This window comes from Spermophilus citellus (assembly GCF_964194105.1).
Source record: "Spermophilus citellus genome assembly, chromosome: 5".
Lineage (NCBI taxonomy): Eukaryota > Metazoa > Chordata > Mammalia > Rodentia > Sciuridae > Spermophilus > Spermophilus citellus.
Window position 1 is genome coordinate 2,758,132 of NC_138186.1, and position 25,514 is coordinate 2,783,645.

Genomic DNA, 25,514 nt, shown 5'->3' on the forward strand with positions numbered 1-25,514 from the left:
GGCGGTCGACACCCGCTCCTGGAACTGAAGGGGTGTTGACGTGGGTTGTCAAGGGCTCCTCCAGCTCACAGGGGTCGTTCTCTCCTGGTGCTCCAGGAGGCAGGGCCCTGCAGGCCTGGAGGGGGACCCCCGTGACTAGGGCTCTGCCCTCCAGAATGGACTGCTCTGCACGTCTGCTCTAAAAGCCAGCTTGGGTAGGTCTCTTGTCATGTGATACCCGCGCTGCCAGGAACTCTGCCCACAGGGAGGGCCATCACCAGATGCAGCCCTTGACCTTGGACCAGACTTGGACCAGAGCCAAAATGAGCTATGCAATCTGTCCCATCTGTGGTGCTGTTTCTAGATCAGAAAACAGACCTAGGGCATTGTTAGTCACACACAGAGGTCACAGGTGGACACCACGGAGTCCTGTGCTTTCCCCAACCCAAACCAGAAACAGCCCTTGAACAAGTGGTTTGTCGTGGGGTGTGTGGAAGACAGACGGGCGGATCCGGGCAGCACCTGACTTGCCGCGGGGATTCTCAGACCAGGTCAGCAAACATGCCCTGAGCACAAAGCCCTCCTTCAGGGGTTCAGGGGAGAGCGGTCTCCGGGGAAGGAGCGTTATCTACGACATCCACGCTGGCCCAGGACTGTCCAGTAAAAACAGTGACCTGCCAAGGGAAAGAACTAAACAAACAACCAGACCTCTCAACACTCGAGGGAAGCTGTGCGAATTCAGCATTTATTGGCAACACATATGAAGTCTGCTGGCTGGAGAGAGAGGCGTACGCCGTCAAGAAGCAGAAAATAAGTCATGTGCACGCGTTTAGAAACCAAAGGGTTTACGTATTTCACACTAACACTTACTCCCGGGTTTTAGCTCACAAAGTGCAGCACGGCACAATCACAGCATTAAGTATTATTCAAGTAAAGTGCTCAGGAACTAGCTGATGGAGGGTAATTAATTATACCACCTCCTGCCTTCAGGGGAAAGAATCCCACAGAACTTGAACTTCAGGTTCAAGTTCCTGTGTCGGTTCACAGTAAAATAGGCTTGTCCACGTGGTGCTTCTGATCTTTATTTTCATGCAGCCCTCTTTAAAAATAAAGATCCACACGGACAGAGGCACAGACAGGATCAGCTCTTACAGGGGGAAAGCTGCCCAGCTGGAGGAAGGAAGTCAGAGGTGTCCTTTCAAGGCCTTGGAGTCAGGAGGTAACTGCTGGGGAGTCCCTGCTGAGAGAGAAGCCCATGGCACCTGGGGCTGCCAACAGTGAAGGTCGGCCCGGCCCCTGGGCGTTCCTGGGGGAGCTAACTGGTAACTATTCAGGCTCGCCACCTTCTCCTGTTCAGCCCTGCCAGGCCAGAGGTCACAGACCACAACACAAAGGACGGCTGTGGCTGTGCTCCAGGAAGATTCCCCTGATGAACTCTGAGATCTGAATCCCCTACAGTTCCCAGGTGTCAGGAAACACTGTTGCTGTGCGTTTCCCCATCTTTTGAAAATACAAACACATTCTTAGTTCATGGGTTGTACAAAAGCAGCTGGCAGGTCCCATCTGGTGAATGGTTTGCCAACCCTGGTCTAGCGGTCCTTTTCTATTTCATATATTTCATATATACCATCTATCCACATCTAACATGTGTTACATTACTGAAAACTAACAAAACATTCATTTAAAATGACTTTTAGATGGACGTGATGGCGCATGCCTGAGTCCTAGCTACTTGGGAGGCTGTGGCTGGAGGATCACTCGAGCCCTGAAGTTTGAGGCCAGCCTGGGCAACACAGTGAGACCTTATCTCAAAACAAACAAAACCCTAAAACCCACACAGTTCTCTTTTATCCCGCAACCCAGAACTATTTTACTTAACAGTAAGTTATTTCTTTTTCAAAATTTTTTTTTTCTTTTGGTGGTGCTGGGCACTGAACCCAGGGCCTCAAGCATGCTAATGCTGAGCTCTACCACTGAGTCAAAGTTCCCAGCACCCCAAGCTATTTTTTTTAAGAGGGGGGGGGAGAGAGGGAGAGAGAGAGAGAGAGAGAGAGAGAGAGAGAGAGAGAGAGAGAGAATTTTTAATATTTATTTTTTAGTTCTCGGCGGACACAACATCTTTGTTGGTATGTGGTGCTGAGGATCGAACCCGGGCCGCACGCATGCCAGGCAAGCGCGCTACCGCTTGAGCCACATCCCCAGCCCACCCCAAGCTATTTTTTAAAAATATTTTTTAATTGTAGGTGGACAAAATACCTTTATCTTATTTTTACAAGGTGCTGAGGATCAAACCCAGTGCCTGACACATGCTAGCTCCCAGGGCTCTACCTCTGAGCCACAACCCCAGCCCCACCCCAAACTATTAACTACAGAATTGATCATGGAGATTACAGTGAGTCTCTGGCTTCGATTTATGTATCTAGCAGGCCAAATATGCAAGAAAACTCAAAATTTCTCCCTGTTTACAGGGCTGAAAGTGTGTTTTAAGGTTTTCCTCTGGACATTTCAGCATTGGTATTCTACTTCTAAAAACAACACCAGGGCATTTGCTTTCTTAATAGAAAAAGGATGGATGCACAGGAATCTTAAGCAATGAGGGCATTCTGTAAAACCACCAAACACTGAACAGCGAGGAGCAGAAATTAGCTGTCCATGTGCTGGGCGTGCCTCTTGACAGGCCTGGGCAGTGTCACTAGAAGGCAGAGTTCTGATTCTCCTTTGGGGTTGGGCACATGGCAAGGACTACCCCAGCCAGGTGTACAGCAGCTGCAGGACTGGAGGCATCCCGTGTGCGTGGGACTTTCTGCACTTGGTTACTCAGCTGCAGCTGCCTGTGCTCAGTGAAGGGTGCTGGGTGGAGCTCAGGAGCAGCTGCATCCAGCACTGTTTTCATTCATGTCTCCCTGCTACTACCAGTGAACTGAGGGGCCTCTATGCATAAAGAGAAGGGGAGGAAGGAGCTGGAACGGCCAGTTTTCCCTTCAGAGTGAGCACCAACACCAGTCACAGGGAATTTGAGGGGTGGTTTGTATGCTGAACTGTAAATGGGGTTACTAGGTAAAAGGTGCCTGAAATCCTAGGTCTTACACCTCCTCCACACCGTGGACTGGCACCTTCTGTTCCTTCAAGATGACGGTGGTGAAGGTGCTTTTTCCCTTTGGAAGTGCAAGAGTGCACGGCACCCGGACAAACAGTCTGGGCTTGGGTGGGTGGGTGTGCCTCTCTGGGCCCAGCACAGGGCAGTGCTGCTGCTCACAGGTGGCTCTGGTGCTGACCCTGCACGTTCCCTGTCTTGCAAGTCACTTCCGCTCAGGCCCAGGTGACCTGCGTGACGCCGACCTGGACTCAGGTGTGCTCCTGGGCAGGAGCAGGAAGGCGGCCAGGCTCCACTGCACGAGCCGCCTCCGCTGATCCTGCTCTCAGCGTGGGCTTGGGGAGCAACGTGAAGCTGAGGCAGGACCAGGGGCAAGGAAGGCTCCCGTCTACACACAGACCTGGGGACAGACACGCTCCTGCGCCACAGGGTGGAACAGGCGATTCCTGCTGCAGTCGAACGCTCTCAGCGGTGACCCACCAGCCTCGGCCGCAGCCCCTCTGGATACACAGTACCTCCAGTGCTCAGCTGGCTGGGGAAGGGGATACTGGGCCCACCCACTGCTGATCGAACTCCGGGGGCTCCTTGCAAGCACTTTGGGCTCACGCTGATAGCCAGCCGTGCCCTCTGCCAGGCAGGGGTTGGCTATGTGGCTCCCAAGGGCGGATCTGTTGGGCACTGCGCCTTGCCCTCAGGTGGAGGGGTCACGTGGAGTCCTCTGGCTTGTTCTGCAGACCCCGGCCTGGCTCTCTGGGGTCTGCAGCCACAGGTGGGCGGCTTGTGTTGGTCCCTTGTTAGGAGATGGCAGGGTAGGGTTGCCTCTGATTAAAGACCACGAAGACGGGCTGCGTGTGAGAAGTCATGACTCTAACGGCCGAGCCACTTATGAATGGAGGGCAGGTCCCGAGTGTGGGTCAGCCTCCTCTACTGATCTCCAACAAGCGAGGAGCTACAGGCCTCCGTAGCACACGTACTTGACTTCCAGGTACTCGTCAATGCCGTACTTGGAGCCCTCGCGCCCCAGGCCAGACTGCTTCACCCCACCAAAAGGGCACTCCACGGAGGAGATCAGCCCTTCATTCACGCCGACCATGCCCACCTCCAGCTGCTCCGCCACTCTCCAGATCTGGGCAGGGTCCTGAGAGTAAAAGTAGCCTGTGGCGGGATGAAAGGACACAGGTGACCCGTGGAGCGTCCGTCAGAGACACAACTGAAGCTGAGGCCCACTGACCACTGTTTGCCTGAGTCCTCCCTGCTCCCTGGCAAACCCCAGTGGGTCCAGTGCCCTCCTCTTCTTGGCACCGGGAAATCGCCTTTTGCTTCTGTTCCCTGCTGGCCGGGCTCTCTCTCTCTGCTCCTCGCCATCCCACACACCGGCTAGGTGGCCACACACTCCCTGCCACACCCCTCCCCTCCTCGTCGTCCATGCAACACGGCTCCGTCCTCGGTGGGCGGCCAGCCCTCCTCCGCACGGGGGCTGAACCGGCACCTCTTGGGCCCGCCACTAACCGTGTCTCCGAACTCCCCACCAAGTCCTCCTACCCTCTCTTACTCTGCTCCTGATCTCCCGGGTTCCCTCTGCCCGGCTCTCTCCCCCACAAACCTCACGGTGATCTTGCCCCTCATTCTCTACCTCGTACGGGGCGAGGCTTCCCCCACCTTCATCCCACCGGGAGAGAAGAGGGAGGACAGAACGTGCTCCAGAAGCCCAGGGCAGACGCCTCGCTCCAGTCACCGTGGAGCTGACCTGGGTGCGGCGTGGCCAGGAGACCACAGAGGCCTATTCTTCCTCCCGTTACAAGGGGCATCCGCAGCGCCACAGCTCGTCCTCCAGGAAGCTCGGCCTCACTGTGGACGCCAACACTGACTTTCCCGGGGTTACAGGGACATGCTGTGGCACCTGGCCATGTCTAGACTGAGCAGCAGCCGTCCATGAGGCCAGCTGCAGACGCTCTCGCTCCTTCCTCTGTCCTCCACACTTTCTGCCGAGGCCCAGGGTCGGAGGCCGCCTAGTCATGCGGGCTTTAGGCATGGGGCCAAATGAAGAGAGAGCGCTTGGCGTTTCTGGGCATTGTGCCTCGGAGAGCCCGAGACTTCGGAGGGGCGTGTGACCTCCGCCCTCAGCGCCTGCACTGGTCTCCTCTCCACTGCCCCCCAGCTCCAATCACGGCTCCCATGTGGGGGCAGAGGGACGTGAGCAGCACAAAGCCACCCTCGCCACTTGGAAAACACACACACCCTGCTGCAGTGTCCCTCTCGAAGCCCACGGTGGCGTCTCAGTGTGGCATTTGCTGGAGCCCAGGAAGGGGGGCAGACCAGGCAGACACCTACCTGCCAGCCCGACCTCCGTGGTGTTGGCGATGGCGATGGCCTCCTCCTCCGTGTCGAACCTGCCGGAGGCAAAGTCGGTCAGCAGCAAACTCTAGGGGGAGAATGAAGAACCCCCGTCTCTTTCCCAGATCAGGGCCAGAGGTCCGAGTTCCGCCAAGGGACCCCGGGGCAGAGAGCGGCAGCGATCACCGAGGCCACTCGGCGTTCATGGCCAGCACCCTCCAGTGGACCCTCGTCTCTTCTAGGAGAAAAGGAAACAGCGGAGGCAGGGGATACCACCAAACAGCGTCCCCCGGGAAGGGAGTCCTGGCCTGGGGGCTCCCCAGAGGGGTGACCACGCTGCGCAGAAGCCGGCCCAACACGGCAGAAAGCCCCCTTCAGAGACCCAGGCCAGGTTCTCAGTGGGCTCTGCCACCCGTTACCACGGAGCTGGCCGTGGGGCTGTGCCCAGCGTCGCTCCTCTCTGATGACCGTGTCAGGGCCCTCGTGGGCTCTCCCCGCGCCATCATTTTATTTCGGAACAAGATTGGAGTGGCAATTTTCTGTCACTCCAGAATTGCAACTGCCACAGTTTCTAAGCATCCCGATTCTAATTTTAGAAGTCAGCAGGGCGGGCCGCAGTCTCTACAGGGCTGGTGGCTGGGCGCAGCTGACCCAGAAGAGTTAACCTGGGGGAGGGAGCAGGGGTGCTGGGAGGAGGCGGCACAGCCTGCGTTTGTAGCCAAGGCATCCTTCCGGGTTCCTGAGAAAGCGTCCAGTCCTCATTCTAGGGAAAACGCTGTCATTAAAACAAAGAAGTGACCCTTTTCTCCAACAGTGAGCAAGATGGCAACAGGCTGGCAGCGGGGAGAGAAGACAGACCTCGGGCCCTGGACAAGACGGCACAGCCAGGGGTGCACAGCTGAGGGCCAAAGCTGGAAATGCCTGAGGAGGGACAGAAACCAGGGCTCACAAAACGCCTCCACAGGGGCTCAGAGCACGGCTCCAGGCACAGCTCCGGGGGAACATGGCCTGGGGAGCGGGTGTGGGCTGCACCTCCCCCACTCCTGTGACTGTGAGCTGGTCCCATCTGCAGGCCTGGCTCTGGGTCCGTGCTAGGTACCCAGGGGCAGCAGGGACCCAGCCAGTGCCCAGCCCAGCTGGCACACCAGCCAGTGCAAAACAGGCAGAGGCCAGCAGGCTCCTGTCCCTGGTCCATTAGAGGCAACTGCAAAATAACCCTGGGGGGTTGCGAGGGGCAGGGGTGTCGGCTGGGGATTTAACACAAGACGTCCTCCCCCTCCCTGAGGTGCGAGGCTTTGCCCTCCAAGCCTGAGCACAAACAGAGGTGGAGCTTTGACCACAGCCCAAGCAAGGGGTGAGAGATGAGCTCACAGGGAAAGTCACGAATCATCAGAGGAAGGGAAGACCCCACAAGACAGCAGGTGACAATGTCAGAAAAGGACAAACCTACAGCAGGTAAGAGAGCGCGAAGCAGGAGGAGCCGGGGTGGGGAGAGGGCTGGCGAGGTGGGGACTGAGGGGCACCAGCTGGAAGAGCCGGGGTGCCCCTGAACCCCAGGCCTGCGGAGGGAGGGGCCTCGCGGGCGGCAGCAGGGCTGGTGCAGAGATAGGAGGAGAGTGAAGTGAGCCGGGGCGTCTGGGTCACAGGGTCAGGGCAGGAAGGACAAGGCAGGGAGAAACAGCACTGAACAGACACCTTAGATACCAAAGAAAGGCATCAGAAGGCAGCCTGAAGAAGCCCCTGGGCACCAAACCCGAGTCACTGCAGCACCCATGGGGGCATCAGGGGCCAAGAGAACGCCTCCAGGTCCCCAAGAAGAAAAGGTGGGAAGGGGCAGAATGGCATCTCTCAGCCACAGCTCTGGAGGTCAAGAGGCCAGAGCGCCAGTTCAGTGTGGAACCTAGAATTTCATCCACAAACCACTATTTACTCGTCAACATGAGGTGAAAGATGACGGGAGGTCACTTGACTGTGCATTCCCTACAGACTGCCATGGAAGAGCCCTCAGAGGACATTCTCCATTAAGAAGAGGAGGAAGGCCGGGCGCAGTGGTGCACTCCTGTAATCCCAGCCGCTCAGGAGGCTGAGGCAGGAGGATCACAAATTTGAGGTCAGCCTTAGCAATTTAGCAAGGCCCTAAGCAACTTAGTTTGTTTCAAAATAAAAAATAAAAAGGGCTGGGACATAGCTCAGGAGTAAAGCACCCCTGGGTTAAATCTCCAGTACCAACAGCAAGGAAAAGAAGAGGAGGAGGAGGAGGACGTTCAGCAGAAAGCAAGAAGTAGGTAAATTCTGTTTCCTAAGTGTAAACATTGAAGCCTGCCGGTCAATCTGCTCCCCACCAACCCGCGGCCCCCTCACCCCGCGGCCCCCCTGGCCCCCAGACTAGCTCGGCCATCTCCCCCCAGGTTGCAGTTTCTCTTCCCTCCCGGGGCCTCCTGCGGCTGGGTCTTACTTGATAACTGGTGCCAGAGGCCCGAACGTCTCTTCGTGAGCGCAAAGCATGTCTTTGGTGACACTGCTGAGCAGCGTGGGCTCGAAGAAGTTCTTTCCAAACTGGTGTCGCTTCCCGCCCATCACCACGGTGGCCCCTTTGGAAACGGCATCGCTCACGTGCTTCTCCACCTGTGTGACGGGAAAGAGGACGCTTGGGCGGCTGCTGGAGGTCACCTTCCAAATGACACCACCTCTTAGAACGTCTGAGCCCCAGAGAGCGGGGACCGGTTCCCCTCACCTTCACAGAGGCCGAGCAGAACCGCCCGGGCCCTTGGGGACTGCTCTGCAGAGCAATGGCGCAAGCCCTCACCCGCTGCCCGCCCCTGCCGCCTGCCCCTGCGCCTGGGACGCACTCCTCCACTGCAGTCTCCTGGGTTGGGCTTTCCTGCACTCTGTGCAGCTCCAGTCTGGGCGGCCCCTTCATTTTGTCTGGCACATTCTACGTGCAGTCACGTCCCTCAGGGCAGACTGTGTGACCTTAGAAGTGCCAAGGGACCGTCTTGTGTGGGGAGGGGTGGGGTGCCATGACCAGAGAAGGGCCCCGGTGCGTCCACCTGCTCCACGCCCCCTGTACCCCACTCCACTCTAGAAGGCCGCATCCCAAACGCGCTTCTGGGTCCCTCCATCTGCCCCGCGTGGTGGACTCAGCCTGCTGCCCACAGAGGTCCCTCAGAGCCTCTGCCGCCTTGGAGTCCTCCCCCAGTTCAGGTTCAGAAGAGATCCAGACAGGCCTGGGCCGTCCTGCAGCGCCCTCGCAGTGTGCCCATTACCCGCAGGGCCTGCTCCAGGATGGGAGCTGGGAAACAACTCTGCTCACCAACCCAGCCCCACCCCTCTCCCCCACCCCTCTCCCCCACCCCTCTCCCCCACCCCTCTCCCCCACCCCTCTCCCCCACCCCTCTCCCCCACCCCTCTCCCCCACCCCTCTCCCCCACCCCTCTCCCCCACCCCTCTCCCCCACCCCTCTCCCCCACCCCTCTCCCCCACCCCTCTCCCCCACCCCTCTCCCCCTGCCCTTTTCTGAAATGTCATGGAAAAGTCTTTTCCTTGGGATCTACTCCTTAACGGTCTGTGAGGGTCTGTCCGGCCAAAGCCAACCCAACACATTGTTTCCCTTTATTCTTGTTTATTGTTTGTGGTGCTGGTGGTGGAACCCAGGGCCTCCTGCATGCTGGGCGGGGGCTCTATCACGGAGCTCCATCCTAGCCCCGCAGATTGTTTCTGAACAGCGCCCTTTCTACCCAGCCTCCTTCCACTGAGATGGAAATCCTGGACAGCTCCTGGGAAGTCCCCGTGCACGGCACCGTCCAGGGCCACAGCGCCACACTCACTGGGGGAAAAAATCACTCCCAAGCCGGCTCCCAGAGGGCGGACTCAGCACCACCTGAGGCACTGAGACCCAGTGCTGGGCTGGGCGCAGCTTGGTGGAGAGCACTTCCCAGCACGTTCAAGCCCCTGGGTTCCATCCCAGCACTAGCAGAACCAAGCTAAACCCAAAACCAGGCCCTGGGTAGACACATGAAGGTGGGGGGTGGGGGGAGAGGCAGCTCCAGTGGTAAAGGGCACAGCAGCAGGTGAGAGTCACCACTTTAAGGATTTGAACAAGGATAAACTGCCTTCACTAGACCAGCAGTAACCCGTGCGTGTCCTAGGAGCCAAAGTCACCTCCAAGACGCAGGTGGTCCTGCTGGAGCCACCCACGGCAACACTGGACACTGGCCAGAGTGCCGTCCACCCTCCTTGCGCCCCGGCTGCTTTGCTCAAGGACGCTTCTGGAAGGGCATTTCATCATCCAGGAAACTGACCCCCTGTGGCGGAAAGCTCAGGCGGGCCGGGAGGACCCTCGGTGGATCTCACAGGACCCCATCGTGACAGCCACAGAAGCCGAGGGCTGGGGATGCGCCAGCCGTGGGACCGACTCCCCACCTCACTCAGGCGACTTGCTCAGCCAGGCTCTGGATTTGAAAGCGCAGAAGTCACTCCACAGACGAAGGTGGACTCACCTTTTCTACTGCCTTCTCGTTAATCAGCGGGCCTTGGGTGGTCCCCTCCTCAAATCCATTGCCCACACGCAGGTTCCTCTTCATCGCCTCCGCAAACTTTTTGACAAAGGAGTCGTGGATCCCCCTTTGCACCAAGAATCGGTTTGAGCAAACACAGGTCTAGATGGAAGACAAAAACCGGCCCCGGGTCAGCTGGACAGCGGTCAGTCCAACCAGGAACCTCGCTGCAGCTGCCTTCCGCCTCCTGTGGAACCACTTCCCAGGGCCCACCTCCCAGGGTGCTCGGGCCCAGAGACAAGCGCACAGTCCACTGGAGGCTGGGCAGGTGGCATTCTGTGTCTGCAGAGGGAACTGGCCGGACTCTGAACGCATCAGCACTGACATGTGAAGGGGGAGGTAAGCTCCAGGCCACAGCGAGGTGCAGGCTGTGCACAGGGAGCAGCAAATGGCACCCATTCTCACACGGGACCTTCCGGAACTCTGACTCTGTTTCTGGAGAAACATTTAAAATGCTTATTGGTGGGCTGGGGATGTGGCTCAAGCGGTAGTGCGCTCGCCTGGCATGTGTGCAGCCTGGGTTCGATCCTCAGCACCACATACCAACAAAGATGTTGTGTCCGCCAAATACTGAAAAATAAATATTAAAAATTCTCTCTCTCTCTCCCTATCTCTCACTCTTTCTTAAAAAAAATAAAATAAAATGCTTATTGGTGATGCATATGTTCAGATATATGTATGTGTGATTTATTTACTTTAAATGCTGGCATTTGAGCTCAGCTGGCACACTGTGCCACATCCCCAGTGCTGTTCATTTTTCGAGACAGCGTCTTGCTCAGTGGCCAAGGCTGGCCTTCACTTGGGATCCTCTTCCCTTAGCCTCCTGAGTCACTGGGATTACAGGTGTGTGCCCCTGCACCAGGTTTACTGATGATACTTTTAAGGCCAAATGCTTAAGAGTATTTCTTAAGAAGCCAGACTCCATGCAACCATATGGATAGAAGCTGGGGACGGGGTAGGACCACTGGCTCAGTGACCCTTCAGTTACCCAGTCTTTTAACAGTTTCTTTCTTCTTTTCTTGAAATATTTTTAGTTGCAGGTGGACACAATATCCTTTTTTTATTTATTTATTTTAATGTGGCACTGAGGATGGAACCCAGTGCCTCACACATGCTAGGCAAGTGCTACCACTGAGCCACAGCCACCACCCCCCGTTTTAGTTTCTCATCTGGAAAATGCAAGACCTACATCGGATGACTTGAAAGGTCCCTGCCAGATCTGAGATTCCAGGGCTTCCTGTCAGATGTGAGCTCGGCCTCCACTCTCCCAAGACATGTCCAGGCACAGTCCAGCTCTATGCCCCTGCGTCCTGCATCTGGTGCCTCTGATGCCCCATCTCAGGAAGAATGAGGCCCAGGCAGGTCTTTGGAGGCAGCAGGGCTGTGAGTTTCTCCAGGTTTTGTCCTGACGTTTTTCTATCTTCTTTCTCTTAAGACTAAGGGACTATCTGGGTGCACTGGGGCATACCTACACTCCCAGCCACTTGGGAGGCTGAGGCAGGAGGACGTGAGTTCAAGGCCAGCCTCAGCAACTTAGAGGCCCTAAGCAACTTAGGAAGACCTTGTCTCAAAATAGAAAATAAAAATAATAAAAAGGAATGGGGCTGTGGCTCAGTGGTTAAGCACCCCTGGGTTCAATTTCCAGTACCAAAAACAAGGACTTTGGGCCTCAGACCTTGGCTGTGGAAGGCTGCTTCGCATCTGAGCTGACTGCATCAGTTAAGTGAAGACAGGCCCTCACTGGACGGAAACCTATGAAAGCACTAGGTTGAAGGGCAGAGAGAGGACGACAAGAACCATCAGGCCCAGGAAGCTCTTGAAGCTGGAGCCTGCCTCCCTTCCCTCTGGACTATCCGCGCCTGGCGCAGTCCCTAGGAAGAAGGTGCCACCTCAATGTGGTATGGGATTCGGGAGGGGGTAGGCAGCAGAAGGGGAACACACACGTCTGCTCCCGCAGACGCCCCAGGACTCACCTGTCCGGCGTTCCTGAATTTGGACGCCAGCGCTCCTTCCACAGCCTGGTCCACGTTGGCGCTGTCGAAGACGATGAACGGGGCCAGGCCGCCCAGCTCCATGGAGACCCTCTTCACAGAGTCTGCGGCATAGTGCAGCAGGACCTGCGGGCGGGGGAGAGTGTGGTGAGCGCCAGTCAGCTGCCAGGCGCTCAGCCTCCGTCTACAAAGCCACCCAGCCAAGAAGAAAAGAGGGTGCACGCAGCGCGTCTGGAGGGAGAAATGAGAGTGTGCCTTCCTATCTGCTTGTACTTGATGAAGAGCCCGGAAGACAAGAGCAGCTCTATAAATAATTACTTATAGACGGGAGGAGGGGTCGGGGACCAGGTAGCGCCAGGCTCTCAAGGTCCAGTGCTAACGTCTTGCTGTCTGAGCCACACAGCTGCGGCTGCATCTTAAAATCTGGAACACAGGAACGGGGTAATAAAACCACCCAGAATGCCACAACTTAAGGATTACCATTGGAAACAGTTTGGTATGTATTCCAAATCCAGATGCATGCATACATACTTTTTTAACACAGAAAGAATATGGTTAAAAAGAAATAGTTTTCCAACCTGCTTTATCTTCCCCATGAACCTAGGGAACTTCTTAACATGTTCATAACTCTGTACATCTTGCCCCTTTAATGTCGTATCTGCTTATGCAACTCTTCTCATGTCAGCATGCCTGTTTCTAGAATATTCCTTTAGATGGCTGCCTAGTATTCCAATGTATGGTTGTACCATAGCATATTTATCCACCCCCATCTGCTGGACATCCAGGTTATTTCCAATTCCTTGCTACTTAAAAGCACTGTGACTAATCCCTCAGGATAAATTTGTAGACCTGTCAGCTCAATGCACGAGTGTAAGGCTTTTGGTAGATACAACGATTAGACTCAATATCCAGTAAGAGATTTCAAGGGCTGAGAAGCTGCTCAGGATGTTTAAATTCTTTATGACGAGACGTAGGTCTTGGTTCAGTCAAAGCTGAGAAAGAGAAATGCTTGAGACAGTTCAGGGGCATGGGTGGTGCTCACAGGCCCAGGCTGCTCTCAGGACACAGCCCCTTGTGACGTGCATGCTGAGGCTGCAGGTTTGTGACAGGGCCCTGGGTAGAAATTCAGAATGTGTGGCAGATGCACCTGCCCTGGTTCTGCTCTGTGCCATTCTAGCCATCAGACATGCCACCCAGGAGCTGCCATCCAACAAGCAGCACAAGTTGAGAGACCAAACAGACTTCCTCAGTGGACCCAAGTTCCCTTTTGAATTCTTAAGAAATGCTGGATCTGTGCCGGTGTGATGAGGATCCTCACTGCGGGGTCACCATTGGGCCTCCATGTCACCTCCACCCGCCCTGGGCACAGGCCCTTCCCATGGTGCCTGTCCCCCACATCACTTGCTCTGAGTTCTCTGACAGCATCTTCTCCCCACTCGGCCTCAGCCTCCCGGAGCATGGCTGCCTGCTCTGGCCGGCCACAGCCCCCAGGACTGCCCCAACCCCTGCCCCTCCTAGTGAGTCCTCGTGGCCCGGTTCCCACTGCCGACCTCCTCAGGAGGGATGTGACTGGTCCGGCTCCCTTCTATGCCTGGGTCACCTCACCGGCCAGCCGGGAAGTTCATTTCCCTCAGTGACTGCTCCTGGTTCCTTCTCTGTGTGGGAGAGGCCAGGTGCAGAGTGCTGTCCCTCAGCAGGACCAGGGGAGGCAGCTGTCTGAGAAGGAGGTGGGAGAGCACAGGCTTGTCCAGCAGAGGTCACCCTGTGCCCCAGTGGACAGCGAGACTGCGCCCGAGGACCAGGGGTTAGTGCTGATGGTCTGTGAGGTCACTTCAGGGAGGTGCTAGACTGCAGATCGGTGCTGGACCACTGGGTGACATCCAGCCCCGTCATTGTTTTGGCCATATTGTCACTTTTCCCTGCGTCACTGGAGGCAGGTGGCTGTGTTGGGAGAAGAGAAGCAGAGCCGGGCTTGGCGGGACCCTGGTTGGACGCCTCCTGGAGTCCGAACAGGTGATGACGTTGCTGAGTAACTGGAGAAGCCCCCAGGGGTGGGTGCTGCTGCCCAGCTCCTGGGTCTCAGGCTGGAGCCACAGAGGTTGGCAGCCCTTCGTCCCCGGCTCTTCAGCCACCTCATAGTGACGTCTGCAGGCAGTTTATGGACCTGAAATTCCTGTTTTGATAGGAATGATGGAATTCCAAGATGCCACCCGAGTGTGAGTCTATGGGGTGACAAATGGCTTATGTTGGGAATTCTACACCATCGCATTACTCACTCCTGCTCCTCGTGCTTTCTAAAAGTGACCAGTTTCACAAAAACTCTCAGCTTAGGTTTGCATCATTTTAACGTGTTTATGTGCGTGTTTATGGCACATCTCGCAGGAGTGCATGCACATTCATGTGAACTGGGAGAGCGGAGCACACCGTCTGGAAACACCACCAAAAACAACTTTGGTTCTGCCCTGACATTTTTCTCTTTAGAAAACACATAAAAGGATAAATAAAAATGTACTCAGAGGCACACACGTGGTGTCTTGAGGAAAGACCTTTTCAACATTTAGGGGAAAATAAACTGTTAAAAGATCTTTCCACGTCCGTAAGTTCCCTTGGGCTGCGCCCACCTTTGTTCAGCTCTAAGACACCCATTTCAGCATCAGTCCTGTGCTTCTGGAATCTCCAATCCAGACTGTGAAAGAAACAAGCGCTGAGGATTGGAGAGCACACACAGGAGGGCCTGCAGCCGCTTGGTGAGCAGGAGTCGGGCAAGTGACGGGAAGCTTGCTGTCCAGCTCCTTAGCTGCTGTGGACCTGGAGCCCAGGAGCACCCCAACAGGGAGGACCATGCAACGATGGCCAGGGGCCTCCGGGGGGCGCTCAGACACGACATTATTGGAGCTAGGACCTGTCTACACACAGTGCTCAGGGAAGCTGCTGTTTTACGCTATGTAAAGAAAACGCTAGAAGGAACTTTCTTTCTTTGGGACTTGAATCGCATACCTTTCCTGTCGCTGTGGACCCTGTGAAGGAGATCTTGGACACCAGCGGGTCAGTACAGAGTGCTTTCCCCACCTCCTTGGCCTTGGACCTAGAGCAAGGGACCACGTTGTACACGCCGGGCGGGATCCCGGCCTCGTTTGCAAGCTACAGAGAAACAGAAACACATGGCCACAAACCATCAAACTGGGAACAAAGAAAGAAACAGATGTTTAATCTAAAGGTACTGTGAAAACCCAAGCTGATCTTTGGGACAGAAAAAAAACATATTTGGGGGGATTGCATGTAACTTGCTGGTAGAGCACGTGCTTAAGATGAGTGAGGCCCTGGGTTCCATCTCGGCCCCCACAATTATATATATTTGCAACTAAAATAAGACTCTCACTACTGCTAAAGTGACACCAGTATTAATGTGCTGCCAAATGTCATTAAGATAAAATCTCCTAGGGAACGAGTTTCAATGCCACCTTCTGTTTAACAACCTTGGACTTCTTTCCCAAGAAATAAAATTCAGAGGAGAGTCCAGTAGACATCTTTGGCCCGTAGAGCCGAGGACAGGAGCGTGAAGGGGCCCCTGCACACAGCAGGCAGGAGCGTTGTCCGGCACAGCCCTGACAGTGTGGGTGCAGGCAGTGCAACTCTCCCGGCCCAGAGGGGCCTAGGGAGACGGGACATCCAAATGCCACGTGGTGACCAGGACAGGATCCCAGAACAAGAAAAGAGCACGAGGTGAAAACTAAGAAAATCTGAATATGTTAATGACAGTCAGTATTGGCTCATTAACCGTAATGGCCGCACACAAGATGCTTATGTCAGAAGGGGGGGCTGGGGTTGTGGCTCAGTGGGACAGCACCCCTGGGTCCCATCCCCACTAACAACAAGAGACAGAAAGAGAAAGCATGTGCATTTCTAAATGTGAGACATGCCTACATTTTAGTGCCTGTTTAATGAAGATGATGGATAAATGTCATTTTTAGGGTGGCCTAAAGAACACATGGTCTGAATGTACAAGGAACTCCCCATCCAGTTTTTTTTGGAAAAAGAGTATCTGACTTGACTTCCAGAGGACTAAAACACCACGCAGTGGGAGACACAGGCAGAGAAGGAGGCTGCAGACTGCTCTGCCTGCCCCCTTTGGACTCTGTCCACACAGCACAGAGACTCACCTGGGCCAGGGCCAGGGCGGAGAAGGGCGTGTCTTCCGCAGGTTTCACCACCACGGTGCAGCCAGCTGCCAGGGCGGCCCCCACCTTCCGGGTGATCATGGCGCTGGGGAAATTCCACTGGGATCAAAAGAGCAGAGCACACATTGAGAGCTGCCTGGACAGTCCAGGGGAAGGCAGGGCAGGAAGTCAGTCAACAAACCCCCTTGCACAACTGACTAGCGAACCTGTTCTCCAGCTGCCCAGGTGACCTCAGAACACCTGGCCCCACCCACCTGAGGGACCCGGGAGGGAAAGGTTCATAAAGATAGGGAGCAGATTTAGAATATGACACAGTACAAAACTCTCTGGACCAGTGTCTTCTGCAGAGGGCCAGTAAGGTTCTCAGATGTTGTGGGATCTAGTTTCTTTCCCAACTGCTCAGTTCTGCAGTTGCATCAGGAAAGTCACCAAAGAGAAGATGTACACAAATGGACATGGTGTGTCCCAATAAAACTTTATTTAAAAACACAAGCAGTAGGCTGGATTTGTCCTGAGGTCCTCGGCAGGAGATATCAGGGTTGGTGATATTGAAAATGGCGTATGATTTATGACTTCCTTCTGCATACATTTTGTAGACTCTAGAGACATCTGCATATCTAGATAGCTACGATATCTATGATCTACGTCCTACATATCTATAAAGCCATTTCACTCTGACAAACAAACATTGACTTAGTCTACATCGGTTATTGTTCTAAGCACTTCAAAACTATAATCCAATCCTTATCACATCTCGATGAGGTCAGAGTTACTGCTGTCCTCATTTGCAGGTTTGGGGAAACTGAGGCAACGGTCCTGGAACTTGCCCATGGTCACATGACTGGTAAACAGTAACCGTCACATCAAAGTCCCAGCAGGAAGGAGGATCCCACGGGCACCCGTGCTGAGCAGGAAGGGACAGTGGCCTCCTGACCCGTGGCAGGTGCTGGAGAGAAGACCTGAGACAGTGGGGTGGGAGGGCTGCTATGCAGGCAGCACGTGGCAGTCCCAACCAGGCAGACGCTGAGCCGGACTTCGCAGCCTCTGCCCTCCAACCCTGCCCTGAGCCTGCCGGTAAGTGCACAGATGCTCTGCTACTGTGAGAACCCCAAAGTTAAACAAAAATTTTCCAAACAAAGGCACGTGAAAAAGTGCACATGTCCGTAATTCCATCAGCCTGGGAGGCTGGGGCAGGAGGATTGCAAGTTCAAAGCCAGCCTCAGCAATGGCGAGGTGCTAAGCAACTCAGTGAGACTCTGTCTCTAAATAAAATACAAAATGGGGCTGGGGACATGGGCAAGTGGTGGAGTGCCCCTGAGTTCAATCCCCAGTAATGCACCCCCCACCCCCAAAGAAAAAAGCAAACAAAATGCTGACTCCCAGATCTCTTCAGAGGCGCTAGGCCAGGCCAGAGGAAGCCCTCCTGCTGAGTCACAAGGCCCAGGTCCTCCAGGTCCTCCTGCAGGCCAAGCACATCCTCCCACTCCTGTCACCACAGCTGGCCTATCACAGAGGGCCCCACACCTCCGCATCCCACAGAGGGCCCCACACCTCCGCATCCCACAGAGGAACCAGGAAACCAAACCGGAGGCGCTCACCTGGCAGGTGGAAGAACACTACTTCCCCGGCCCACCCCACCTGCCCCGGCCTGCGGCTCCTGCCTCTCACTCACCGGGGTGATGACTGCAGCCACTCCCAGGGGCTGCTTGAGCACCAGGGCCCGCCTGCCCTTGGCGCTGGGGTAGATGACGTCTCCGTAGATGCGGCGGGCTTCCTCTGAAAACCACTCCAGGAAGAGGGCCGAGTACAGGACTTCTGCCTCTGCCTCCTTCAGCGGCTTCCCCTAGACGGAGTCAGAAAAGGACAGCTCATGCCTCCTGACAAAAAGTGCGAGGCGGTGTTCCTGAATCCTTCAAGGTGGCAAGGGAGTGAGAAGCCCCCAGGACGACACACAGAGTTGCTGGGAAACCCCTGACGGGTGAGTCCAGAGAGCAGAGTGGCCCCCGGCCACCAGGACGTGCGCGGTCTCAACGTGCCTACAAGTTAGGATCAACTGGCACTGCAGCGCCTTCTAAGGTTTCCTCCTTCCAAGATCTCCTCAGTGGGAAACCCAGGGTGAAATCGTTCTTCACAGCGAGGGAGGAACTACTGTGCACTTAGAAATACACAAAATTTAGGACACATCAAAGCCGTCACTTAGGGAAGACCTGGGGGGTGCAAAAGGAGTATTCCCGTAGCTCCCGACAAAATCGATTTCTGTAGATCAGCAAAGAATAAACTAGAACATTCAAATTTTGTTTCATTGATGTGACCACCAGGCCCAGGGACTTGGCCTCTGCTCAGCAGACAAGGAGTCAAGTGCTCTCCGGCCCCAGAGCAGCACTGGGGGAAGGAGAGGCTCCCAAAGGCCGAGTCTGGACTTTCCAGGGCAGTCTGTCCGGGTGGCGTGGCGGGACCTAGACTTACGCTTTCCGCTGTGATCAGCTTGGCCAGGTCGCCCTTGTTCTGCATCATTAAGTCGTACCATTTCCGAAGCAGTGAGCTCCTCTCCTGAAACAGAGCAAGGCAGAGGGGGATGAAATGTCACCTGCAAGACAGAGACCTCCTCAAGCTCCAGCAGGGCTGCAGGGGCGGTGTCTGGGGTCAGTATCGCTGGGCAGCGGGGTGCGGACAGCTGGGAAGGCCTTCTGTGGGTGTCCAGAAGAGAGGAGCGTTTGACTTGGTGACAGTCAAGAAAGCCGGCCCTCACCAAAGCACCTGGGCCACATTCAACACCAGGACCAGACAGAGCAAGAAGGGGAAGAAAAGCTGTCTCTGGGACCTCATGTCCACCCTGGGGCAGGCACGCCCGTTCTCGGGCCTCTAGACTGGAACTTCAACCCGGCACCCCTGGGCCTCCACCTCACGGGGTCAGTTCTCCTGGTAACTCTCTTCCCATGGATCCCTGTTTAGGTCCTGTTGGCTATTTCTCTGGAGAGCCCTACACTTGGGAGACATATATGGACCCTTCTTTGATAGGTAATGACACAGATCAGTATTAAGTTGTACCCAAGGTACTCGGAGCCATAAATCACAAAAGTCTTGTGGAGGCAGCTAGCACTGTTGATGGGAAACAAGACCAACTTTACCTCACGAGGGGACAGTCTCCTACTTTTAAAGGTATTATTATTTTTTAGCCGGGCCAGGTGCCCAGCTACTTGAGAGGTTGAGGTGGCCGGGCTGCTGGAGCTTGGGAGTTTCAGACCAGCCAGTCTGGACGACCCCATCTTAGGGGGAAAAAATTCAAATTGTAGTAAAAGACACAAAACCCTGGAGAAGAGGCAAAAGCTGTGTCAGTAGGGTAAGTGCATCTTATCCGCGCTGCGTGAAGCGCCAGTGAAGAATCTGTTGACCACAGGCCTCGTGCCCCGGGTTACTCTGGGAGAGAGAGAGGGATGAAATACTAAAACCTCGGAGGCCGGGCTCAGAAGCAGATTGAATATCTGAGTAAACAAACCTCTGTGAATCGGCCTGAGGCCGAGTCCCAGAAGAAGACAAGGACAGAAAAGCGAGGGACCTGTAAGGAGAGGGGGCTTCTGCAGACTGAACACATGGACCTGTGCAGGCAGGAGCCACCTGAAGGTGGTGTGCAGAGCCCTGGGCATGCCGTGAATAACTGCCCAAAACAGGGGTGGTGGAGTCCTAACCCCACACCTTAGTGACCTCACTGGCCTCATGAGAGGTTCAAGGTAAAACGAGATCATCCAGTGGGACCATGTCCTTACAGAAAGAAGTCTGGAAACAAACACAGAAACATACCTACGAGGATGATGTGAAGAGACACTAGGAAAGGGCCACCTCCAGGCCCAGCAGAGTCCCTCCCTCGCAGCCCACAACCCTTTGAACTCAGCCAACACTTTGATCTCAGACTTCCTGCCTCCAGACCGGAGATCTAAGTGTCTGTTGCTTAAGCTTCCTACTGACAGCCTTTTGTTACAGCAGCTGTAGAAAGCTAATACACACGCATCTCGATCTATAATTGTGCTTTCTACGCATAAACCCAGTGGAAGTGGAAAGAGCCACACAGTGTGCTGGAGAGTACCATGTCTGCTGGGGAATGTGACTCACTCTTGCTGCCCAGTATCCTCAGAGACAATGTCCCACTGAGGATATGGCTACCTGGGAGAAGATCACAACTCGGAATCCCAAGTTCAGTGTCCACTGGATGCACATCACTCACACACCAGTGAGAAGTTGAATAATCCCGGCTTAAACCATCCTGATTTGGGGACAGTTTGTACAATCTGAGCCAGGGGCTGTGTGGATGTGCAAGACTCAGGGTTCCTGAGAGGTGCAATGATGGATGGGCACATGGGGCCCCAACTCCAGCTCCCCACTGGGAGGAAGTGAGGATGGTGCACTGTGGCTTCTCTCAGCCATCTCCTCACCCACAACGCGAATCAGCCTACTGCAGGGGGCCACCAAAAGGACCAAATCCAACACAGGTATAGCACGGAGATTGGCTGAGTTGGGGCACAGTGATGGCCTTCAAAGATGTCCATGCCCCAGTCCCTGGAACCATGACTGTTTCCTAACATGACAAAAGGGGCTTTGCAGCCATGATCAAGGACCCTGAAGTAGGGAGACTATCTTGGACCACCCGGGTGGACTCACTGCAGTCAGGAGAGCCATGAGAGGCAGAAGGGTCAGTGTCCATGTGGTCAATGTTGGAGAGCGCTAGGTGGCAATGGATGCAGAGGCTGGAGGGATGAGGGTCATGGGTCAAGGTGCACCGGCCGCTTCTAGATGTTGGAAAAGGCAGGGAAATGGATCGCCCCTGGAAACTTCCAGGAGGAACAAAGCCCTCCCCAGCATTTTGGACCTCTAACTTCCAAAACTGTATGAGGGGCTGGGGACATAGCTCAGTTGGCAGAGTGCTTGCCTTGCATGCATAAGGCCCTGGGTTCGATCCCCAGCACCACACACACACACACACACACACACACACACACACACACACCTGCAGGAGAATAAATTTGTATCGTTACAAGCTTCTGAATTTCTGAATTTACGGAGATCTTTTTAGGAAGCCGATAGGAAATCCATGCATTATCCTACAAGCCCTCCAAGTTCAAGAAGGGGGGATGCACCTAGGCCTGGATCAAGGAGAACAGACCCAGGAAGAAGGGCTGCAGAGGCTAGGAGGGGAATCACAGCTGCCCCCCATGGCTTCTGCTACTCACCTCCCACCACCATGGGCCCTCAGGGAACCGACACCACCCTCTTAGCACCACGTTGACCTGTCGGCCAGAGGCCCTGGCCCTGAGGCCGCCCCACCACCCACAGGAGTGAAGGAGCTCCCTGCACCCGGCACTGTGACAGTAGAGCCCTTGTGAGACCCGGATGATGCGAGAGGGCACAGGAGGTGGACCTGACCCAACCAAGAACACACGCGAGGCACACACGTGTGCCTTCCACACATGCCAGGGCTTGTGTTTCAACTCCAGGTGACACGTCCAGCCGCCTGGATACAGCCCCACTCGCGCGTCCTAGGGATCTCCCAGGCGACGTGCATCTCACACTGGACTATCTCAGCCGGAGGCTACTCCATCCTCCCAGTCGCTCAGGCCCAAAGTCCTGCCTTCTCTCTCTCATATCCCATAATGTGCTGCTGGAAAACACAGCTGGCTCTACCTTCAAAATACATCCGCGATGGCACCACTTGTCACCACTCCCCATTCTGTCTAGTTCTGTCACTATCTGCTCCTAAACCACACCAACAGGTGGTTGGTCCCCCAGTCGTCCACATGCTGGAGGCTGGGTCCTCGGTGTGGTGACCTTAGAGGGTGGGCCCTAGTGAAGGTCCCCAGGTCACCCGAGGCATGCCCTTAGAAGGGATCAAAGCCCTTCTCCTAGGAGGTTGGGTAAGCTCTTGAAAGGGAGAGTGGTTAGAGTGAGCCGGACCTCGAGCTCTCTCTGGCTTCCTGTCTGGACCTGTGACCAGTTGCTTCTGCACCTGCTCCCACTAGGACACTGCCATTTGCCATCAGTCCCTCACCAGAGGCCAAGTCCATGGGGCTGCCTAGTCTTGAACTTTCAGCCTCCAAAACCGCTAAATAAACCTCTTTTCTTTATGAAATCAGCCTGGCTCCGAATTTCATCATTAAGGCAGAACCTGCCACACCTCCTAACAGGTCTCCACCTTCTCTGCTGTCCCCCTTCAGTCCCGCAGCACCATGGCCAGAGTGCCTTCCAAAATCTGAATCGGATCATATCTCTGCTTAAAACCCTGCCATGGTCCCCACCTCACCCAGAGTAAAACTAAAGTCCTGAGAATGGGCCCTGCGTCCCCAACCACCCAGGGCCCTCCTCTGGTTCTCTTTCCTGGCCTCTTAACCTTGTCCAGTCCTGACTGGCCAAAGTGCCTCCTTCTGTTCTGCCAACAGGACAGACAGGTTCCTGACTTGCTCCTTTTTTGTTCTTTGGGTCTTACACCTAAGTGAGGTCCACCTTGATGTTACAGGCTGAAAGGATCTGCTCCCAATCATTATGTTGAACTCCTAATCATAAGGTAGGCCTTTAAAGAGGTGATAACATTTAACATGGGGTTACTAGGTGGGCCCTAATTCAATAGGGCTGGTGTTCTTATTAGAATGCCATCACACAAAGAGATACGACCTGCAAGCCAGGGAGCAAGATCCCAGAAGAAACCAAGCCGGTTGCCCCCTTTGACCTTGGACTTTCAGCCTCCAGAACTGTGAGAAAACTTCTGTCTCCCAGTCCGCGGTGCTGTAAGGCAGCCCACGCGGACTGCTTCATCCGACCACACTACACCCAGACTGGTCCTGGGGTAGCGCGCCGGTGCTCTGCCTCCCCTACTGGACAGTGAGCAGAGGCCTTTCTCCACCGCCCGCCACAGCGCTTGGCACTGATGCTCCAAACTTATCTCTTGTTTGTGTCCTTTCTTGTTGCTCTTTCTGCAGTGTGTACCCCAGGAAATTGAGGGCGAGAGGGAGATGTCGCGTCTGTTTTCGCTTTTGAGTTAAGCCCGGTGTTCAGCGCCGGTCCCGGGCCAGCGCTCGCCCCCTGCACCCGACGCACTCTCACCTTGACCGAGACCACCTTCCAGCTGCAGAAAGCCTCGTGGGCGGCGAGCACGGCGGCGCGGGCCTCGGGCACCCCGCAGTCGGCCACCATGCCCAGCGTGGCGCCACTGGCTGGGTCGTACACGGGGAAGGTGGCGGCGGCCGGGAGCCAGCGGCCGCCCACGAAGCTTTCGGTGCGCAGCAGCGCTGCAGAGAGGCCCCCCGGGCCGCCGGCGTAGCTGCGGAGCTGGGCCCGGCCCGGCGCCGAGCAGCCGGCGCGGGGGCGGAGGAGGCGGCCTAGAGGCGCCCGCGCGAGGCTCGGGCCCCAGCAGCTCCGCAGCCGAAAGCTGGTCGCCATGGCCCAGGCTGCAGCGGCGACAGTTGCAGGAACAGGCAAGCGCGCGCGCGCACAGGAGCGCAGGGTCGCGGGAAGCGGGCGGAGCGAGCGGGCGGCGGGGACGCGCGGGCTGCGGAGCACCCGGCGGCCGGGGCCGAGGCTAGAGCAGCGCGTTCTCCACCCTCTGGCTGTGGACGCAGCGCCCGAGGCCGAACCTGGCCCGGATCGCCGCGGGGCTTGGCGCGTCTTCCACCGGGAAGGTGGGGCCCGGGCGGGAAAGGATCGCTGTCACCTCTCCCGGGTGCGGTGTTCATTTGTAGGTAAATACTAGCTCCCGGCTGCGGCGGGAGAAACCCCGCACCCTCTCCCTACCCCGGGTCCCGGTCTCCTCGGTCCTGGTGCAGCCAGAGAGAGACAATCAGGAAGGCAGGGTCGGACCGGAGAACCGAGGGATTGACGCGTTCACTCCTTCAGAGCCCTTCCTCCACCCTGGTCCCGACCACCTGCCCCTGCTCCCACCTGTTGCTAAGGCAACCTGCCCCAGGGACTGACTGTCCCTCCCTACAGGGAGTTGTAAATTACGCCCCCTCCGGCCCAGATCACTCCAACTAGGCCTCTCCAGCCCAGGGCTTCCCACCTTTTGGCCATCCCACTGAGCATCTCCTGGGCCTAGAAAGAGAGAGAAAAGGGGAAGAGAGCAGAGAACAAAGGAAGCCAGACCGCCTTCACTTCTTGGGATTCCAGGATCCCGGCTAGGGGAGGGAGAAGCCTATGTTACCCGCTTTTTAAAAATACCTATATTTTTTAGTTGTAGATGGGCACATTACTTTTATTTAGTATTTTTTATGTGATGCTGGAGATCACACCCAGTGCCTCATGCATCCCTAGGCAAGCGCTCAACCACTGAGCCACAACTCCAGCCCTATGTTACCCCTTTTTAAGGAAACCCTGCTTTATATGCCTGCCTGGCATGCTTCTCTAATATTATACTTCAACATCTGAGGAAGCAGAACTAGTCAGTGGTAACTGGCGGTATCACTGGGACCTGTGTTTGGTTCCTAGGTGAGCTGGTGTGGGTCTCAGCTGCCAGGTCACCATCTGGTTTTTCGGGTCGGGGCAACTCCAGGATAGGATCTGGGGAGATGGTTCTCCCAGGGGCTCAGTGCTGCTCAGCGTTCAGTTGCTTGGATGATTTTCTGGCTGTGTCTAGGCACATTCATTGGAAGGTCAATGCTCCTGATAGACAAACATCCCCTTTGGATACAGACTTGGATCCAAACCCAGAATCTATCCTCAAGGAGCTGCCTTACCTTGGACTAATTAAGCAATGTCTGTCCTCTTGTTTGGAATGCAACAATGCCTACCCTACACATTTGTTAGGAAATGACCTGTAATGCTAGTACAGCTGCTACATTAAATTCAGTAGTATTTAAGTCATATTAGCTGTCCTAGGTAAAACCATTAGGAAGGCCAAAGCTGGGCCACCAACTAGTAAATGGAACCATTTGACAAAAGGAAATCAACCTCGCCCGGCCCAATGGAGCACACTGGTAATCCCAGTGACTCAAGAGGCTGAAGCAGGAGGGTTACAAATTAAAGGCCAGCCTCAGCAATTTAATGAGACCCTGTCTCAAAATAAAAAATAAAAAGGGTTGGAGATGTATCTCAGTGGTGAAATGCCCCTGGGTTCAGTCCCCAGTACCAAATAAATACATAAATAATTTACAAAAGGGAATCCACCAAGGTTGTAAGGATTGAGAATATTAGTCATCTTTAGACAGTAGTCTTCCTCCTTTCAGAAATTAGACTTGGACCTAAGACTCAGAAGCGGCAAGAAGGCTTAAACCTTAATGAGGATAAAAGTAAAAACACAAGTCTATACTCAGAAGAGGTGAGTACAGTTGAAGCCCGACTCTGTGCATTGATTTTAAGGTCGCTAGCGTCATCTTGCCTCCCGTGCTCACTGCTACTGAGTTGCCGG

At 55.3% G+C, this 25,514-nt stretch overlaps 1 protein-coding gene across 1 annotated transcript; it reads right to left on the bottom strand.

Annotated features, from left to right (window-relative positions):
- Window positions 1–2,054: 2,054 nt before the first annotated feature.
- ALDH5A1 (aldehyde dehydrogenase 5 family member A1) lies at window positions 2,055–23,666 on the bottom strand. Its single transcript, XM_081293728.1, has 10 exons — window positions 23,219–23,666; window positions 18,599–18,682; window positions 17,805–17,975; window positions 16,115–16,231; window positions 14,952–15,095; window positions 11,937–12,080; window positions 9,907–10,065; window positions 7,863–8,032; window positions 5,405–5,463; window positions 2,055–4,228 (listed from the first exon to the last, which is right to left on the bottom strand). Exons 1-10 carry the CDS (start codon window positions 23,552–23,554, stop codon window positions 4,023–4,025), a joined length of 1,590 nt encoding a protein of 529 aa, XP_081149854.1. The 5' UTR covers window positions 23,555–23,666; the 3' UTR covers window positions 2,055–4,022.
- Window positions 23,667–25,514: the final 1,848 nt, after the last annotated feature.

Excerpts from the sequence above, each read along its gene's own strand:
- ALDH5A1 (XM_081293728.1), bottom strand. The coding sequence starts at position 23,554 with ATGGCGACCAGCTTTCGGCTGCGGAGCTGCTGGGGCCCGAGCCTCGCG. Across the intron at positions 18,683-23,218 it reads GGAAGGTGGTCTCGGTCAAG|GAGAGGAGCTCACTGCTTCG; the intron begins GTGAGAGTGCGT and ends GCTCTGTTTCAG. Across the intron at positions 16,232-17,804 it reads TGGCTGCAGTCATCACCCCG|TGGAATTTCCCCAGCGCCAT; the intron begins GTGAGTGAGAGG and ends TTTTGATCCCAG.